Genomic DNA, 15,576 nt, shown 5'->3' with positions numbered 1-15,576 from the left:
CTCCCTCTTTCCCCCTCCCCCTCTCCCTCTCCTTCTCCCTCTCCCTCTCCCTCTCCCTCCCCCTCTCCCTCTTTCCCCCTCTCCCTCACCCTCTCCTTCTCCCTCACCCTCTCCCTCTTTCCCCCTCTCCCTCTCCCTCTCCCTCAAACAATCAAAAAAAATCACCCCTTCTCTGATTCACTCCCTCCCCTCTTCCCCATCCCCTCATGCTCTCCCCTCCAACAAAATCTTTCCCCCTCCCCCCCTCTCCCTCTCCTTCTCCCTCCACCCCCCTCCTTCTTACCCCTTCCCCCTCAACACCTCTCCCTCCCCCTCTCCTCTCCCTCCCCCCTCTCCCTCTCTCACAAGCTCCCACCCTCTCTCACCCTCTCCTTCTCCCTCACCCTCTCAACAAAACCTCTCTCCCCCCTCCTCACCCTCTCCCTCTCCCTCTCCTCGGCCCTCTCCCTTCCCCCTCACCCTCTTCCTCCCCCTTCTCCCTCCCCCTCTCCCTCTCCCTCCCCTCCTCTCCCTCCCCTTCTCCCTCTCCCTCTTTCCCCTCCCCCTCTTCCCTCTCCCTCTTTCCCCTCTCCCTCTCCCTCTCCCTCTTTCTCCCCTCTCCCTCTCCTCCCCCCCTCTCCCTCTCCCTCCCCCTCTCCCTCTCCCTGCTCCCGCCCTCCCACGAGGTTGTCCGCCATAACCGATAGGAGGGTCATTAGTCCTCCGTTGTGATTCAAGTAGCGTCGGGCCGGTATGTGGTCGGGTTGGGAGGGGGAGGGGGGGGGGGGGGAGGGGGCGAACATCGCGTGGACGGTTCCCTGGCGCCACTTCGTCTCGTCCCCCTTGCTCTTTGCCCTTCTCCCTTTCTCTTTTCTCCTTCTCTTCTTCTCTTTCTCCCAGAACGATCCTTCCTCTTTCCTCCCAGAGAACTTCCCCCAAGTTTCCGCATTTCCCCACCTCAAAAGCGCCCTCTTTCTTTTCCCTCTTCCTCTCCTTTTTCCCCTGTCTTTCTCCTCCCTCTTTCTGCTCCCTCCCTCTACTGCTCCGCCCCCCTTTTGCTCCCTCTCCGCCCCCCACTCCGCCCCCCCCTCTGCTCCCTCTCCGCTCCCTCTCCGCCCCCCACTCTGCTCCCTCTCCGCCCCCCACTCCGCCCCCTCTCCGCCCCCCCCACTCTGCTCCCTCTCCGCCCCCACTCTGCTCCCTCTCAGCCCCCCACTCCGCCCCCCACTCCGCCCCCGACTCCGCCCCCATTCTCCCCCACTCCGCCCCCCACTCCATGTGTTATATTTATCGCGCATTTGTTGACACGCGTCGGGTATTGGGACGCGTCTGTACCGGAAACCGAGTTGATGTTTTGCTTTTTTTCTCTGTATCTATTTTTCTTCTTCCGTGTTTTAGCGATCTTCTATGGTGGGGTGGGGGTGGGGGGGGGGGTTTGTAATCACCCGAGTCGCTGGCCATCGTTTTTGAGAAAGTGAGGAATTCGTCTGCTGTTTGAACAACAAACGGTCCCGTGTAATTCTACTAACTTGGATACCTCTGCTGATTGCAACTTTCCCCATTCGGATGTTTTCTTTTTTTTTTATTATTATTTATTATTTAATATTTATTTTATTTTTTCATTTCTTCTCTATTCTTTTCATGTTATCATCCATTATTGATTCCGTTCGAGTGAAACTAATCTTTTTCTTTATTTCTCTCTTAATTCACATAAGAGCAACCCGAAGGTAAGCAATGAGTCATCGGCGAAAGAAGTCAACATGGAACCCCAAGAAGGGTAATCGAATACCCGTATAGACCATGGCCTGCTTAAGAACATCGCCCGAAGGTAAGCGCAAGCAGCAGTGGCCGTCGGGTGGGGGTGGGGGGGGTCATTTGCATCGTGCTTACGGCAGTAATGTTCCCTGGCTTTTTTTTTTTTTTTTTTTTCTTTTTTTTTTTTTTTTTTTTTTTTTTTTGTTGGTGGGGGGGCGGTTCTATGATTTAAGGAATGAATGATAGTTATTTCTTCAAGCGTATAGTTGGATTTATGGATTTACTTTGGTATTGCTGATGTTAAGTGTTACGTTTTTTTTTATTTTTTTTTCTCTACTCCCGCTAGACATCGCCCAGTTCCTGCACAAGGGCGAAGGGCTCAACAAGACGGCCATCGGCGACTACCTCGGCGAGCGCAACGACTTCAACCAGTCCGTGCTCGACGCCTTCGTCTGCCTGCACGACTTCACGGATCTCATCCTGGTGCAGGCGCTCAGGTTCGTGTCCGCCACAACACGCATTGGCTCTATGGAGATCTGTCTCATCTGTCTCTCTCTCTCTTTCTTTCTTTCTCTCTTTCTTTCTCTCTCTCTCTCTCTCTTTTTCTCTCTTTTCTCTCTTACCTCTCTCTCTCTCTCTCTCTCTCTCTCTCTCTCTCTCTCTCTCTCTCCTCTTCACTCTCCTCTCTCTCATCTCTCTCTCCGCTCTTCTCCTCTCGTCTCGCTCTTCTTTCTCTCTCTCTTCTCTCTCCTCTCTCTTTCTCTCTTTTCTCTCTTCTTTCTCTCTTCTCTCTCTCTCTCTCTCTCTCATCCCTCTCTCTCTCCTCTCTCTCTCTCCCTCTCTTCTGCTCTCGTCTCGCTCCTTCCCTCCTCACCTCTCTCTCTCTCTTTCTTTCTTCCTTTCTCGTCTCTCTCTCTTTTCTCATCCTCGTCATTCTCTCTCATCATTTCTCTCTCTTTCTTTCACTCTCTCTCCTCGCTCTCTCGTCTCTACTCTCTCTCTCTCTCCTCTCTCTCTCCTCCTCTCTCTCCCTCTCTCCTCTCTCTCTCTCTCTCTCTCTCCTCCCCTCTCTCTCCCTGTCCCTGTCCCTGTCCCTGTCCCTGTCCCTCTCCTCCCTTTCCTCCCTCCCTTCCCCCTCCCATCCCCACACACTCTTACTCTCTCCCATGTTGTTGATGTACAAGGCTGAAGACAGATAATTAGTGATAAGGGAAACGATAAGCAAATATACGCTCGTCTGATGAATGTTATGTCTACTATTCTAGGTTTTATGTAAATACGGATGCAATGTTGTGACTGAGAGATTTCAAGCGCTTTCTAAACTTCACGTAAAGAGGTGTAGTGAGTTGTTATGTAATGTAGTATGTATGTATGTATTTGTATTTATATGTAAACATATATACATACATTGTGTGTGGTTACATATGTCGTTCATTTCAAATCATTTTGTGTTAGACCTGAGATCAACATTTCCAAGCGAACCCTCCGGACCAGGTGTCGCGCTGCTTTTCAACCGAGATGTGTAACAAGGCCGCCTCGCCTGCGGAGAGCGAGCCCCGTGGCGCCCGCCTCACCCCCCTCACGCCGCCCACTCACCCGCCCGCCTCACCGCCGCCTTTCCCTCCGCAGACAATTCCTTGAGCTCTTCCGCCCTGCCCCGGGGAGGCACAGAAGATCGACCGGATGATGCGAGGTTCGCCCACCGCTTCTGCGAGCTCAACCCGGCCATCTCAAGAACCCTCGACACGTGCTTCGTGCTCTCCGTCGCGATCATCATGCTGAACAAGTCGCCTGCACAAACCCGGCCGTCAAGGACAAGCAGACCAACGAGCAGTTCATCGCCATGAACCCGGCATCGACACGGGACGACCTCCCAGAGAAGCTCCTCGAGGAAGGAAGCGCCTCGCTGCGAGGCGCGGAGGGGGGGGGACCTTCGGGATTACGCGTCCGCACTATTATGTTAACGCCTTCTTGTCTTGCCCATGTTCTCTCGGCCGGCGAAAGAGTAGCCCCACCTTTCTGTCAATAGCGGATTCCGCCGTCATTGCGAGAATGATATTTATTGCACAAAGAGTCTATGCGACAGCATCAAAGATTTTTTTTTTTTATTTCATCTGCCGTCATTCCATCTAACGAAACCACTCATCCCCTGTAGAGTCTTTTGGCGAAAAGCAGCAAAAGATTTAAAAAGAAAATCCCTTTCCTGTACGAGCGCCGTCCCACGTAACAGAGCACTTGTTCCCGCAGAGCCTGTACGAGAGCATCAAGACGGAGCGTTTCAAGATCCCCGAGGACGAGACGGCAACGCGAACCTCATGCACACGTTTCCAACCCCGCCCGCGAGGGCTGGCTCATGAAGCAGGGCGGGGCCGCTACAAGTCCTGAAGCGAGATTGTTCCTCCTCACGACACTGCCTCTACTACTTTCGAGTACACGACAGACAAGGAGCCCAGAGGGAATCATTCCTTTGAGAACAATGAGGTGAGTCGTCTGCCACAGCACGGGTCTTTTGCTGGCTGTTGGCTCCGCAAACGATAGAATAGTATTGTTTGTTGTTGTTTTTTATAATTGCTAAGCCTCATCGGACTTTTATATTCTCCTGCATGCTATGAGAAATAATTGTGTACAAATTAGATAAGTTTCCTAGACTACGAATACAGAATCTAAATGGCAATATTCACAGGTTCGGGAAGTACAAGACCGCAACAAGCCGACGCTTCGAGTTTTATGCCCACTTCAACTGACTTCATCAAAGCCTGCTTGACTGACAGCCAGGGAAGGTCGTGGAGGCAAGAACACCGTCTTACTGATGTCAGCCGCCACCCCTAGGAAAGGAGGAAGTGATCAAATGCTCAGTGGGCGGTCTGCTCTCTCCCTCTTGCCGTGATTTCGCTCTCTTGTGGCTTCGCATCTGTGTGTCGGGGGGGGGGGGGATTGCTGGAACTGGACTGTTGGATGGTCAAGTTCTAAAATAAAAAAGAAGGGTTGATGTCAAAGGTAGTCGAAGGTTGAGGAAATTTGGGTCATGAGTGGATCAGTAGTCCGTGTGGACATTTCGTTTTGCTTTGAGGATGATTTTTTTTTTCTCTTCCGTAAAAAACCTGGAATGTATGATAGAAATATATGTTGAGTAGCTCTTTCTCCATGGCCATTTCTTTTCATCAACAAAGCATCAGTCATAATTAATCCTTTCTATGACATGCAGCCAAGAGAAAGAAGAATATTCATAAAGAACAGCAGGTCCGCCGTAATCTCACACCTAGAAGAATATTGGTCGCTTTCGTACTCAAAAAAGACAGATAGTTGAACCCACCTGCAACAGTGAGAAGGAGTGTATGCTGTGCACATATTCGCTAACGGGACATAGTTCAAGGAGCCTTGAAAGATGCACAAGCGAAAGAGCCTGTTTCAAGAGCTTGCCATGCGAAGAAGAAGCAAATTATACAGACCTACGACAGTGAAAAGATGTTTTCAGTGCTCAGAACAGGCCGTCAGAAATCATACGTTGCTTGCTCGCATTAAAAGTGAAAAGTGTGGCAAAAAAATAACATACATATACTTTAATTCAGTTGCATCTATTAACCAAAGTTCCAAAAACTTGCTAGCGAGTATGGCAACTTTTAAAGAATCCGCTAGAGCGTCATATAGAGGTTCTTCAGCTGGACAGTGGATCATGACAATAAATATATCTATTCCCTGTAAAACCTTGTGTCCAGACATGTTTGACGCATGAAAACAACAGAGGGGAGTAGTTTTTAGATTAATTTCTAATTGTAATATTTTTGTAATTAGTGAACGAAAAAAATTAAATTTTAAAATTGAGACATCCAAGGTACTTTTCATCCCTGAATCAAGTCATGATGCCAGGAAGTGTTACAAAGGTAATTGTGTAATAGGTAATATATTTGTAAGTATTTGGCTTACTTAATTAAGTCCTGATGTCTGGAGGTCAAGAATGAAACTTCTCCACCTCACACCAGAGTAACCATAGTGAGTGGAAGCACGTTGAAGTCGTTTGTACCAAATAAAGGAGTTTCCGAAAACATTAGACCAAGGTTCGAAAAGGGCACGGTCAAAGAAAGATCGCGAAAGACCCCGTTTTGTGTGTTGTGTGTGGTGTGTGGTGTGTGTTGTGGTGTGTGTGTGTGTTGGTGTGGGTGTGTGTGTTGTGTGTCCCCAGAGTGGGTTCCGGATGTGTGGATATATTGAAAGGGAAAAGGGACTCCCAGACGCCAGCTGCCTTTGATGGTTCTGAATTATATATATAGTATAAACTTGCTTGATACATATAAGCTTATACACACCCAGTCTTGAGGGTTTTGTTTTTTTGTTTGTGAGTCTGTGATTTATCTTTCCATTTCTGTGTGTGGTGAAGAGAGAGGGGAGAAGATGAGAAGGGGGGAGAGAGAGAGAGAGAGAGAGAGAGAGAGAGAGAGAGAGAGAGAGAGAGAGAGAGAGAGAGAGAGAGAGAGAGGCAAGAGCTCACCCTCACTTCCGCTCTGAATGTACTCGAGCGATAGTGTGTTTCGGTGTCCCAACATTTAGTTAGGACTTGCTCTGGGCTTCCCCGGTAACTCTCCCGTGCTGGGGATGAGAGGGGGGGGGACGGGGGGCTGGTTTTAATGTTAGAGGAAGGGAAGTTTGATTAGAAGGGGGGGATGGGGGGATGGGGTGAATGTGAGGGAGATGTCCTATGTCCCTTCATGCGTCTCTCTCTCTCTTTCTCTCTCTCTCTCTCTCTCTCTCTCTCTCTCTCTCTTTCTCTCTCTCTCTCTCTCTCTCTCTCTCTCTCTCTCTCTCTCTCTCTCTCTCTCTCTCTCTCTCTCTCTCTCTCTCTCTCTTTCTCTCTCTCTCTCTCTCTATCTCTCTCTCCCTCCCCTCCTCCCTCCCTCTCCCTCTCCTTCGTATATCATGCTTTGTTTTATCGTTCTTTGTCTTGTTTCTCTAGTTCCATTTTCTTTCTTTTTTTTTCTTTTTTCTCTTTTCCTTCGGACCGCCTCCTTTGCTTCGTTTTTTTTACGTTTTCTCTCGCTCTTTCGGGGCTGAGATCCGAGTGACGTGGCAATTGGCGCAAGATGCATGGCCCGACTGCAAGATCTTTGATGACGCGGCCGGACACCAGATGGCTGCGACGAAGACCGCCTCTGCAACATGCGTGATGCAACGTCTCGTATTTCTTCTTGCTCTTCTTCTTCTTCTTCTTCTTCCTTTTCTTCTTTTTTTTTTTTGATGTGCGTCTTGGTTGCGAATTTTAGTCACGAAGGCGCGGTCGAGCATCAGGGCCGTTCTCGGGATGACGTGCCGATGACGCCCCCCACACGCCCACACCCCCACACCTCCACCCCTAACCCACTCTTCTCTCTTTTCTTTTCTTCTCCTCTTCTCCTTTCTTCTCTTCTCCACAATTTTCTCTTCTCTTTTCCTCTCTTCTCCTTTCTTCTCTTCTCTTCCCAACCCTACTCACTGCCTTCTCTCCTCCCCCCTCTCCCTCTCCCTCTTTCCCCCTCCCCCTCTCCCTCTTTCCCCCTCCCCCTTTCCCCCTCTCCCTCTCCCTCTCCCTCACCCTCTCCTTCTCCCTCCCCCTCTCCCTCTCCCTCTCCCTCTCCCTCTTCCCCCCTCTCCCTCACCCTCTCCCTCACCCTCTCCTTCTCCCTCTCTTCCCCCTCACCCTCTCCCTCACCCTCTCCTTCTCCCTCTCCCTCCCCCTCCCCCTCCCCCTCCCCCTCTCCCTCTCCCTCTTTTCCCCTCTCCCTCACCCTCTCCCTCTTTCCCCCTCCCCCTCTTTCCCCCTCCCCCTCTCCCTCTCCCTCTTTCCCCCTCTCCCTCACCCTCTCCCTCTTTCTCCCTCTCCCTCTCCCTCCCCCTCTCCTTCTCCCTCCCCCTCTCCCTCTCCCTCTCCCTCTCCCTCCCCCTCTCCTTCTCCCTCTTCCCCCCTCTCCCTCACCCTCTCCTTCTCCCTTCCCGTCTCCCTCCCCCTCTCCCTCTTTCCCCCTCCCCCTCTCCCTCTTTTCCCCTCTCCCTCTCCCTCTCCCCCTTTCCCCCTCTCCCTTACCCTCTCCCTCACCCTCTGCCTCTCCTTCTCCCTCCCCCTCACCCTCTCCCTCTCCCCCTCCCTCTCCCTCTCCCTCTCCCTCTCCCTCTCCCTCTTTCCCCCTCCCCCTGTCCCTCTCCCTGCCCCGCCCCTGCCCACGAGGTGTCCGCCATAACCGATAGGAGGTCATTAGTCCCCGTGTGATTCAGTAGCGGTCGGGCCGGTGTGGTCGGGTGGGAGGGGGGAGGGGGGAGGGGGGGAGGGGGCGAACAACGCGTGGACGGGTTCCCTGGCGCCACTTCTTCTCGTCCCTTTGCTCTTTGCCCTTCTCCCTTTCTCCTTTTCTCCCTTCTCTTCTTCCTCTTTCCTCCCAGAACGTCCTCCTTCCCCACCTCAAAGAGCGTCCAAGTTTACGCATTCCTTTCCCTGTCTTTCTCCTCCCTCTTTCTTTTCCCTCTCCTCTCCTATTCTCCCCCTTTCTCCGCCCCCCACTCTGCTCCCTCTCCGCTCCCTCTCCGCCCCCCACTCTGCTCCCTCTCCGCCCCCCACTCCGCCCCCCACTCTGCTCCCTCTCCGCTCCCTCTCCGCCCCCCACTCTGCTCCCTCTCCGCCCCCCACTCCCCCCCCCACTCCGCCCCCTGCCCCCTCTCCGCCCCCATTCTCCCCCCCCCCCACTCCGCCCCCCACTCCATGTGTTATATTTATCGCGCATTTGTTGACACGCGTCGGGTATTGGGACGCGTCTGTACCGGAAACCGAGTTGATGTTTTGCTTTTTTTCTCTGTCTCTATTTTTCTCTCCGTGTTTTAGCGATCTTCTATGGTGGTGGGGGGTGGGGGGGGGGGGTTGTATCACCCGAGTCGCCTGCCATCGGTTTGAGAAAGTGAGGAATACGTCTGCTGTGAACAACAAACGGTCTTGTAATTCTAACTGACTTGTCCTTCTGCTGATTGCACTTTCCCATTCGGATTTTTTCTCTTTTTTTATCATTATTTATTTATTTATTTTTGTCATTTCTTCTCTATTTCTTTCATTGTTATTATCCATTATTGATTCCGTTCGAGTGAACTAACCTTTTCTTTCTCTCTCTCTTTATTCACAGTAAGAGCAACCCGAAGAGTAAGCAGATGAGCATCGGGCGAAAGAAGTTCAACATGGACCCCAAGAAGGGAATCGAATACCTTATAGACCATGGCCTGCTTAAGAACACGCCCGAAGGTAAGCGAAGGCAGCAGTGGCCGTCGGGGTGGGGGTGGGGGGGGGGTGTCATTTGCATCGTGGCTTACGGTCAGATGTTTCCCTGGCTTTTTTTGAGGGGGGGGGGGTTCTATGATTTAAGGAATGAATGATAGTTATTTCTTCAAGCGTATAGTTGGATTTATGGATTTACTTTGTGGATTTGCTGATGTTAATTGTACGTTTTTTTTATTTTTTTTTTCTCTCTCTCCCGCTAGACATCGCCCAGTTCCTGCACAAGGGCGAAGGGCTCAACAAGACGGCCATCGGCGACTACCTCGGCGAGCGCAACGACTTCAACCAGTCCGTGCTCGACGCCTTCGTCTGCCTGCACGACTTCACGGATCTCATCCTGGTGCAGGCGCTCAGGTTCGTGTCCGCCACAACACGCATTGGCTCTATGGAGATCTGTCTCAGTCTCTCTCTCTCTCTCTCTTTCTTTCTCTCTTTTTCTCTTCTTTTCTCTCTCTCTCTCTCTCTCTCTCTCTCTCTCTCTCTCTCTCTCTTCTTCTTCTTCTCTCTCTCTCTCTTCTCTCTCTCTCTCTCTCTCTCTCTCTCTCTCTCTCTCTCTCTCTCTCTCTCTCTCTCTCTCTCTCTCTCTCTCTCTCTCTCTCTCTCTCTCTCTCTCTCTCTCTCTCTCTCTCTCTCTCTCTCTCTCTCTCTCTCTCTCTCTCTCTCTCTCTCTCTCTCTCTCTCTCTCTCTCTCCCTCCCCCTCTCCCTCTCCCTGTCCCTGTCCCTGTCCCTGTCCCTGTCCCTGTCCCTGTCCCTCTCCTCCCTTTCCTCCCTCCCTTCCCCCTCCCTTCCCCCCACACACTCTTTCTCTCTCCATTGTTGTTGATGTAAGGGCTGAAGACAGATAATGTAGTGATAAGGGAAATCGATAAGCAAATATGACGCTCGTTCTTGAGGAATGTTATGTGCTACTATTCTTAGGATTTTTATGTATATACGATGCAAGGTTGTGACTGAGAGATTTCAGCGCTTTCTAAACTTCACGTAAAGATGTGTGTGTGTTTGTGTATGTATGTATGTATGTATGTATGTATTTGTATTTATATGTAAACATATATACATACATGTGTGTGTTACATAAGTCGTTCATTTCAAATCAGTGTTAGAGCCTGAGATCAACAGGTTTCCAAGCGAACCCTCCGGTGTCAGGTGTCGCGCTGCTTTTCACCCGAGATGTGTAACAAGGCCGCTCGGCCCTGCTGAGAGCGAGCCCCGTGGCGCCCGCCTCACGCCCGCCTCACGCCGCCCGCCTCACGCCGCCCTTTCCCTCCGCAGACAATTCCTGTGGAGCTTCCGCCTGCCCGGGGAGGCGCAGAAGATCGACCGGATGATGGAGAGGTTCGCCCACCGCTACTGCGAGCTCAACCCGGCCATCTTCAAGAACCCCGACACGTGCTTCGTGCTGTCCTTCGCGATCATCATGCTGAACACGTCGCTGCACAACCCGGCCGTCAAGGACAAGCAGACCATCGAGCAGTTCATCGCCATGAACCGCGGCATCGACAACGGGGACGACCTGCCCAGAGAGCTCCTCGAGGTAAGGAAGCGCCTCGCTGCGAGGGCGCGGGAGGGGGGGGGGACCTGCGGGATTACTGCGTCGCACTATTATGTTAACGCCTTCCTTGTCTTGCCCATTGTTCTCTCGCCCGGCGAAAGAGGAAGCCGCCCCTTTCTGTTCAATACGGATTCCGCCGCCATTGCGAATGATATTTATTGCCACAAAGAGTCTATGCGACAGCATCAAAAGATTTTTTTTTCATCTTCCGTCATTCCATATAACCACTTATTTCCCCCTGTCGAGTCTTTGCGAAAGCATCAAAAGATTTAAAAAAGAAAATCCCTTTCCTGTACTAGCGCCGTCCCACGTAACGAGAGCACTTGTTCCCGCAGAGCCTGTACGAGAGCATCAAGACGGAGCCGTTCAAGATCCCCGAGGACGACGGCAACGACCTCATGCACACGTTCTTCAACCCCGACCGCGAGGGCTGGCTCATGAAGCAGGGCGGCCGCTACAAGTCCTGGAAGCGGAGATGGTTCATCCTCAACGACAACTGCCTCTACTACTTCGAGTACACGACAGACAAGGAGCCCAGAGGAATCATTCCTTTGGAGAACATTGAGGTGAGCGTCTGCGCACGCACGGGTCTTTGGCTGGCTGGTTGGCTCCCAAACGATAGAAGAGTATTTGTTTGTTGTTGTTTTTTATAATTGCTAAGCCTCATACTGACTTTTATATCTCCTTTATGCTATGAGAACTAATTGTGTACTATTATATAAGTTCCCAGACGACGAGATACAGAAACTAAATGGCAATATTTCACAGGTTCGGGAAGTACAAGACCGCAACAAGCCGAACTGCTTCGAGTTATATGCCACTTCAACTGACTTCATCAAAGCCTGCAAGACTGACAGCGAAGGGAAGGTCGTGGAGGGCAAGCACACCGTCTACAGGATGTCAGCCGCCACCCCCGAGGAGAAGGAGGAGTGGATCAAATGCATCAGGTGGGCGGGCTGCTCTCTTCCCTCGTGCCGTGATTTTGCTCTCTTGGTGGCTTCGGCATCTGTGTTCGGGGGGGGGGGGGGGGTTGCTGGACTGGACTGTTGGGATGGTTCAAGTTTAAAAAAAAAAAAGAAGGGTTGGATGTCAAAGGAAGGTCGGAAGGTTGAGGAATTTGGGGTCATGAGTGGATCAGTCTGTGACATTCGTTTGCTTTGATGAATTTTTTTTCTCTTCCGTAAACCTGGAATGTTGATAGAAATATATGTGAGTATCTCTTTCTCATGCCTTTCTTTTCATTTCAGACAAAGCATCAGTCATAATCCCTTCTATGACATGCTGGCCAAGAGAAAGAAGAATATTCAGAAGAACAGCAGTCGGTAATCACACCTTAGAAGAAATTCGCTTTCGTTACTCAAAAAAGACTGATAAGTTGAACCCACCTGAACAGTGAGAGGCTGTGCACAATATTCGCTACGGGACATAGTTCAAGGCCTTGCCTGCATTCTAGTGAAAGATGCACAAGCGACAGAGCCTGTTTCAAGTGCTTGCATGCGAAGAAGCAAAATACAGACCTACGACGAGTGAAAAGATGTTTTCAGTGCTCAGAGACGCCGTCAGAATGCATACTTGCTTGCTCGCATTAAAAGTGAAAAGTGTGGCAAAAAAACATACAGTATACTTTATCAGTTGCCTCTTTTACAAAGTGTCAAAAACTTGCTAGCGCGTATGGCAACTTTAAAGAAACCGCGAAGAGGTCGTCATATAGAGGCCTCAGCTGGACAGTGTGATCATTGTCATAAAATATATCTTATTCCCTGTACAACCTTGTGTCCAGTCATGATGTCTGCATGAACAGAGTTTTAGATTAATTTCTAATTGTAAATATGTTTGTGAATAGTGAAGAAAAAAATTAAATTTTATGAGACATCAAGGTACTGTTAATCCAGTATCAGTCATTGATGCCAAGTGTTTACAAAGGTATTGTGTAATAGTGTAAATATTTGTATGTATTTGGCTTACTTAATTATGTCTGTGAGGTCAAGATATGAAATCTTCCACCTCACACCAGAGTACCATGAGTGAGTGGAAGGCACGTTGAAGTCGGTTTGTACCAAATGGTGTGTTCGTAAACATTAGACCAAGGTTCGTAAAGGGCACGTCAAGAGCGCGAAGACCTGTTTTGTGTGTGTGTGTGTGTGTGTGTGTGTGTGTGTGTGTGTGTGTGTGTGTGTGTGTGTGTGTGTGTGTGTGTGTGTGTGTCCCCAGAGTGGGTGCCGGATGTGTGGATATATTGAAGGGACTTCCAGACGCCTGCTGACTTTGATGTGTTCTGAATTATATATATATATAAAATTGCTTGATACATATAAAGCTTACCCCAGTCTGGAGGGTTTGTTTTTTGTTTGTGAGTCTGTGATTTATCTTTCCATTCTGTGTGTGTGAGAGAGAGAGAGAGAGAGAGAGAGAGAGAGAGAGAGAGAGAGAGAGAGAGAGAGAGAGAGAGAGAGAGAGAGAGAGAGAGAGAGAGAGAGAGAGAGAGAGAGAGAGAGAATATGAGAGAATGAGCGTAAGAATGATGGCCGGCCCCAGGAACAGGTGTTTAGAAGTTACACATAACATAACATGTTTTACATATATAGTCGGGGCCAAAGCACTTCACTCATCTCAGATCGGAAACCCTCAGCCACACCAAAAACAACGCCCACAGCAGATTCTTCATCAAATCCATTCATAGCTGTACAAAGATCTTGTTGATGAGCAACGTTATGATGTAAGCAGTATCTCGGTGTCAATGTTCTCTTGTGTGGATTTGATCGTGTGCTGCTAATGCTGGTGGTGGAATAATAACACTACCCAGGTGGTGGATAACAGCAGATCAGTGTTGTGTGGTTGGTAAAAGCTGGCTTACTTCTCCCCCCCCACCCCCCCTTCAGAGAGTGAAATAGGGAAAAATTATAAAATAAGAATAAAAACAATCAAAATGTTACAGTTAGTTACTATTTAAATGCGTATTTTCCCCATTGGACTCGTCACTACACTAGTATAATTTAGGAACGATGAAAATGCATGCTTCCCCCAGAAACCACTCTGATAGGCCATTCTCACGCCCATACTTCACCCCATTCCATTCCCATTCTCGAGGCATGCATTTAATGCTCATGCTTGGCAAAGCAACACAAAAAAAAACCCAAAGAAGAAAAATTAATAATAGTAAGAAGAAAAAAATGATAATTAGTATTAAATTTTGATCTTTGCTAAGTGGTTCTCTCTGTGGGTGTTTATAGTAAGATTCCCTCCTGGCATGTGTTGATGTTAGCGAGTGTGATGTTGGGAATGCCACCCGCCCTTATGATCTATCACTCATAGACAAATCTAATATTTAGTTCCAAATGGCCCAATATCTGCAGTCGTAATCCGTGGTGCATGTTTCCACATAAGATGCTTGGATCTCATACTTTTTCATATTTATAATCATCTGTCATGACATGTGGTCCTGTTGCTAGTTATGAGCACATTGCAGACCGCCCCTTCCTTCACTCGGTTAGGTCAGTGATCACACCTCTCCCCCCTCCCCCCCTCCCCCGTGTCTACTCTTGGCTGATAATTGGCGACGGCGAGTGACGTGTTTTTTATTGCTGTGATGGTTATCATATGGTGAGTACATAGGACTAGAGTATTATCCATACTCAGGATATTTTAAAATCATATCTTTTTTTCTGGTTTGGGTCCGAAGGGATAAATAATAACCAGTGGCTGGCGTGTCGTTGGTTGGACATTCATTCACTTGTTTGTTATCATCTGTATATTTTGTATTTTTGTTTCCCCCTTCAATCTCATGGTATATATATTGTTTAATGTTATTTAAGAAGCGAAAGCAGAAAAAAAAACGAAAAGAAATTCCATGTCATTGATAAAGGAAAACGTTATCAATACAGCTACCAAAGAGATGTTTACAAGGATTTCATTTCTCATTTTGTAAAAAAAACTGCAACACCTGTTATGTATTTTTACTGCATCTTTTTTTTTTAACTTTACTTGTGTAATACTATTTATGGCTTTCTTTTCCAGTCGACAAATTCTTTTTATTTCTATCCCACAGTGTACATGTAGGTAATATATATCAGCATGTGAGCTGGCCATTTTCATTAGATTTCAACTGTACAACATTTCCCTTGTGGTCAATGTCTATATTTGATTATGTACAGCCGTGAAAAGGTATTTACCCAGTTGTATATATTTCTGTAGGACTTTATATTATTGTAATTAATAAAGTGAAGACGGTTTTATGTTCTGTTATTTCGTACGAACCCACTCGACTATGACTTTACCTTAGAGCCAGTTCGGTTATATATCTCTATTACTGAAAGTGTCTAAGATCAGTGAAATGAATGTATTTTGTTTTCCATTGTGGCGAAATGAAAGAACAAATAGTGAAGTTATAAATCTCATATAAAATATATTTACAGTGACAGATAAACAATCACACTCTAACAGTATATTTGGTACGGAAAAATGTAATTCCAATGCTAAGTAGAATTGTAATACAAGAAAAAATTTCATATTTCTACCAAAAGTGCTGTTGCAATAACTTTTTATGTAAATTATTTTGATCTTGACATTAGAGAGCATATACAAATAGTACATGTAAATTTTACGAATTTGAAAGCCTGAACTGACAAAAAATAAAAAACAAAAGAAATCATCTTTGAGTCAAAGGTAGATTGGATGTAACTAAACATATATAGGACAATGCAATCTAATGTATATACAGTATAATGTGTCTTTAATGGAAAAATGACAAAGGAACGTATTTTAAAACCAGTTGAAAAGAGGGAGAAGAAGAAAGAAAAACATAATTGGGACTAAAAAATTCCACTCAGAAAAAAAAAAAACATATTTGATATATATCAAAACTGATGTTTGCGCTGTACATTAGACGGCTAAGATTGAATTATATTTGAAATATAATGAAACAGGAAAGTAACTACACGACCATGATAAATACGAAACATTAAGAGCTATTCAATATTTCACTTAATCAAGTTTTCTGGGAAGGCTTGT

The 15,576-nt window shown here is 47.9% G+C and overlaps 1 protein-coding gene and 1 pseudogene across 11 annotated transcripts in view; both read left to right on the top strand.

Moving 5' to 3' along the window:
* Positions 1–14,799, top strand: part of LOC122250087 (cytohesin steppke) — a 138,998-nt gene extending 124,199 nt beyond the window's left edge. For all 11 annotated transcript variants that reach the window (XM_043011401.2, XM_043011406.2, XM_086551966.1 and 8 more), the window contains 6 exons: positions 8,868–8,983; positions 9,220–9,370; positions 10,290–10,551; positions 10,905–11,135; positions 11,338–11,516; positions 11,817–14,799. In XM_043011401.2, the coding sequence (XP_042867335.2) occupies positions 8,868–8,983; positions 9,220–9,370; positions 10,290–10,551; positions 10,905–11,135; positions 11,338–11,516; positions 11,817–11,895 (1,018 nt within the window). In that variant the 3' untranslated portion in view covers positions 11,896–14,799. The remainder of the gene's footprint in view (positions 1–8,867; positions 8,984–9,219; positions 9,371–10,289; positions 10,552–10,904; positions 11,136–11,337; positions 11,517–11,816) is intronic.
* Positions 1,780–4,563, top strand: LOC147468781 (cytohesin-1-like; annotated as a pseudogene).
* Positions 14,800–15,576: the final 777 nt, after the last annotated feature.

This window comes from Penaeus japonicus, unplaced genomic scaffold (assembly GCF_977035675.1).
Source record: "Penaeus japonicus unplaced genomic scaffold, GWHDUDI00000001_assembly GWHDUDI00000026, whole genome shotgun sequence".
NCBI lineage: Eukaryota > Metazoa > Arthropoda > Malacostraca > Decapoda > Penaeidae > Penaeus > Penaeus japonicus.
The sequence above is the reverse complement of the archived record's forward strand: the minus strand, read 5'-3'. Positions and strand labels throughout refer to the sequence as shown.